Below are 4,329 nucleotides of genomic sequence, written 5' to 3'. Positions count from 1 at the left end.
TTTTGTGATTGTATACGTAAAGAATTTTTTCGAACTTCGTGAATTGGTTTTCGGGTTCATTTTCGCTTGTTATTATTCTTAATTTTTCAATAACAGTTTTATGAAATCGCTCAATGTCAGAAATTCCATTTTTGCTTGTTGTTATATTGAGGGTCACTCCTTCTGATTCTAACCAGAGTTTAAGTGCAGCGCACATGAAAGCGGAGTCTTTGTCGGCTTTTATTTCTGTGGGTTTACCCATATCGTTGAATATACGTAAAATAGCTCTTTTAGCTTCAAGCCAATCTCTACTGTTTACTTCTATCAGGGAGGCGTATTTAGAATAAATGTCAATACATGATTGGAATTGTTTATTGTTTATAAAGTAAAAATCCATGACATACATGTCTCTGGGATTGAAAGTTTCTGGAGTTATTTCAAGGGTTAATTTTGTGTTTCTATGTTCCGTTTTGGCGATGTTACAGATTTCACATTCGTTTATGATATTTTGGATAAGTTTTTGATAATCAGGGTAATAATAGAGTTCTTTGAACTAAAGCGTGAGTTTCTCTATACCAGGGTGTAATAGTTCTTTGTGTGTTTTGACAATGATTTCGTTGAATTGGGTGTATGTTTGAATGTCTATTAGTTTATTACTGGTTTTCATAGTTTTAGTGAAACTGTCGGGGCTTTTGATTTGAATATACGCATTTTGAAAGATTTGAAAGTCGACTTCGTTAGGGAAGTAAATAACACTTTTTTTAGTGCAGAAGTATTCTTTAATTAGATCTTTGGCAAGGGTATCAGTCATTTCTTTATAACTGATTTTTATTCTGATTTTATGGAAATATTTTATTATCTGGACGTCGTCAAAATTGTCTTTAATGAATTCAAATTGTCTGTTATAATAGTTAAGAGGTCTTTCTGTTATTGCGATGTGACTTTGGTTGTCTTCTGGTGCACTATGCACAGTAGGGAACGGAAACTGGGTCATCTTCTCCTAGGAAGTTTTCTTGGACTTAAGATAGAGCGTCAGCGACGTGGTTTTCTTTACCGGGTTAAGTTTTATCTTCCATCTCTGTAGTTTCAAATTGGGGTCTTTTATGTTACTTAACCATACAAGTGGCCTATGATCGCTTAATATGTCGAACTTTCTCCCGAATAGGTAGGACCTGAAATATTTTGTTGCCCATACTATAGCTAATAGCTCTTTTTCTACGGCCGAATAGTTAAGTTCATGTTCATTTAAAGTTCATAACAGATGGGTTTATGTTCTTGGGATAATACAGCACCTATGGCTATATTACTCGCATCTGTTGTCAGTGAAAATTTCTTTTCGAAGTTGGGATATATTAGGATTGGATCGGACGTGATGAGTACTTTTAGTTTTTCGAAAGCGGACATATAATCATTATCTTTTGTGTTAATTACTGCTCATTTTTTTAGTTTGAGAGTCATAGGTTTTGCTATTTTTGCAAAATTGGGAATGAATTTACGATAAAATCCGCATAGTCCAAGAAAAGATTTTATTCCTTTTGTGGTTTTAGGAATAGAGAAATTAACAATTGCTTTTATTTTGTTAGGGTTTGGTTTTATTCCTTCTGTCGAGATAATGTGACCGAGAAATTCTGTTTCTTTCTTCAGAAATTCACATTTATCGAGTTGCAATTTGAAATTAGCTTTTTAAATACCCTTTTTAATGACATTATTTGTTCCTCCAATGAAGTCGAATAAATGATAATGTCATCTAAGTAAACTAAACAATCTTTATAAATTAAATTTTCTAAAAGATTGTTCATGCAGCGTTGAAATGTTGCTGGTGCATTTTTCAGACCAAAGGGCATACGAATAATGTCCATGTTTTGTTGAGAATGCTGTTTTGGGTATTGATTGTTGGTCCATTTGGATTTGATAGAAACCTTTTAGCTAGATCAATGGTTGTGAAGTATTGACAGCGTCCAAGCTTGTCTAATATTTCATCCATTACGGGAATAGGGAATTTGTCGTCAATGGTTATCTCGTTGAGACTACGATAGTCTATGACTAATCGAAATTTTGGTTTCCCAGAAGCATCGCTTTTCTTTGGGACGATCCAAATTGGAGAAAAATTTCGATTTCCTAATTATTTTTTGTTCTAACATTTCGTTAATTTGTTTGTTGACTTCTTGATCAAATGCTTGGGGGTATTTATATGGTTTTTTATAGATCGGGTATTCGTGTTTTGTATGAATAGAATGTTTGATCGTACTTGTAAAGGTCAAATTTTCACCTTCTTTTTACTGAATGTCATTATATTCAAGCAGAACGTGGGAAACTTGTTCCCTTTCTTCTGTATCAAAATGTTCTAATCTGAATACGTTGGATTCTCTTAACTCGTCGTCTAAGGCGTTGTTAGAGGATGTTACTAGAAGGGCTTCTTCTATGTAAGGGGTAATAAGAGGGTTTTCCTCAGATTTAGAAGGCTTGGGATACTCATAGGTAATCTTGGTCTCTTCTGAATTAGACGGTCTGGGGCACTCATTGGTGTTCTTTGACTCATCTGGTTTTAAGTGGGCTTTCCGCTTAATTTTTAGGAGGGTCTTCTCCTTTTTTGGGGTTTGTAGAGGGGTTTCCTCTGGGTTAGATGACTTGGGGCACTCATTGGTAGCCTTGGACTCATCTATTTGGATGTGGTCGTACCACATTTTGAATGTATAGCCATTTATAGTGACTGTTTGTGTTGAATAATCAATTTGAGTGTTAGTCGGCTCTAAATAGTTTCTGCCTAAATCATACTTTTCTGAGAAATTGTGAATATAAAATATTTGATTAGTGGGACAAAGTTTGTTTGACTGCAATGAAACACTTTGGTTCAATGTTATAACGCCATTTATAGTGTGGACATTTACTTTAGAAGGTTTGATTGGAAAATTAAAGAAATTTTGTTTCATAATGTTAATAGACGAACCAGTGTCTACTAAGCATTTGAGAGTGATATTATTCATTTTAATTTTTAGGAATGGGTTTCCACTTCCTCTGAGTCGCTTTCTGGTTCCGAGGCTGGTTGAAGAAAATTTTCGCATCCTGTGTCTATTCTGAATTGAGCACTAGCGTTTTCTCTCTGCCTTTTGGTAGGAGGGTTTGGTGCACTAGTATTTAGTTGTTGAAAATTTAAATGATTTTGAATTCTACCTGTATTTAGCCTTTGTGTGAATTCCCTTGCAAACCTTGGATTTATTTCAGCTGGTCTTGAGTTGGTATTTTGGATCTGTGTAGGGTTTGTTAATGGAATAAAAGTGGGAACGAATCTTTGGTTGGGATGTGTGTTTTTATTTTGGTTAATGTGTGTATGTTTATGTGAATTTGGGTTAAATCTTGGCTGACTATCGGATGGTTGACTTGGAAGACTTGGTCTTCGTAGAGACCTTCTTGTTGGGCGGTTTGTCTTAATTTTTGGATAGTTGAAATGTCATGCCTCGCTAGAGTCATGAACTGTCTGTCGGGGAGTGATCTTTGAATTGTATTCTTTATAGTGGTTGCCATTGCTTGTGTATAAACTGTAATATTAGTTCTGCCTTTTTCTAATGCTAACTTATTTATGATTACATTTGATTTATCTTCCAATTGTTCGCAAAATAGTCGTAAGTTACCTTTGAAAGGTGTGCGGTACAATCTTCCTAGTAGTTCCTCCAGGGGTGTCTGGGTCTTAAATTCTGTGATTAAGGCGTCTCTTAGAGTTGACCAATCATTATGCATTCCGAATAGGGAAACTTTTTCTGCATCTCCAGTGATTTGCAGTTCGATGGCTCCAATTATGATCGCCTTCTGTCGAGCGTCGTTTGCAGGGTATAGGTTCAACAGGTATTCCATTCGTCTGATGAACGAGCTGAGTTTTGATGGATCTCCAGTGAATGGTGGTACTTGGCGTATTTGCCTAAGTAATTGAGAAAGATTTTCTGCTGGTAACGCCATTTTAATTTTATTAATAAGTTATTTTCCGTTCTTGTTCACAGACTGCTACAGTATGTCGAGACTTATGCCTTAAGTGAACTGCACTGTTTTAACTTTTTGTTGTTTAATGCAATAGTAGCGGTCACACTTTTGATTTTAGTGGGCTTCTGTTTTTGTTCACGGACTGCTACAGTATGTCGAGACTAATGTCTTAGTGAACTGCACTGTGCGCCTTTTAATTGTATTACACCTTAGTGGAGGTTTCACTTCACGAAGCGGTCCACAAAATTAGGTCTTTAAATTAACTCCGATCACACAGGTTCTTGTGCGGATACCGATTTTAGTCACTTTAAACGAACCGAAATCACTTTGTTGCGGCCGATTCGCGGGTACAATCAGAAAAGGTTACTTGGTCGTACA

The 4,329-nt window shown here is 35.8% G+C and overlaps 1 protein-coding gene across 1 annotated transcript; it reads right to left on the bottom strand.

Moving 5' to 3' along the window:
* Window positions 1–979: 979 nt before the first annotated feature.
* On the bottom strand, window positions 980–2,713 carry LOC122756492. The gene is made up of 2 exons (XM_044006314.1): window positions 2,337–2,713; window positions 980–1,057 (listed from the first exon to the last, which is right to left on the bottom strand). The coding sequence occupies exons 1-2, from the start codon at window positions 2,661–2,663 to the stop codon at window positions 980–982; spliced, it is 405 nt and encodes a 134-aa protein (XP_043862249.1). The 5' UTR covers window positions 2,664–2,713.
* Between the last annotated feature and the right edge of the window lie 1,616 nt (window positions 2,714–4,329).

This window comes from Drosophila santomea, chromosome 2L, assembly GCF_016746245.2.
Source record: "Drosophila santomea strain STO CAGO 1482 chromosome 2L, Prin_Dsan_1.1, whole genome shotgun sequence".
Lineage (NCBI taxonomy): Eukaryota > Metazoa > Arthropoda > Insecta > Diptera > Drosophilidae > Drosophila > Drosophila santomea.
This window is presented reverse-complemented; position numbering and strand designations above follow the sequence as displayed.

Bases quoted from the DNA above. Each gene is read 5' to 3' on its own strand.
- LOC122756492 (XM_044006314.1), bottom strand. From the start codon at position 2,663: ATGTGGTACGACCACATCCAAATAGATGAGTCCAAGGCTACCAATGAG. The intron at 1,058-2,336 runs GTATTCAGATTA...TTGAAACTACAG, and splicing joins ACGAGTTAAGAGAATCCAAC to AGATGGAAGATAAAACTTAA.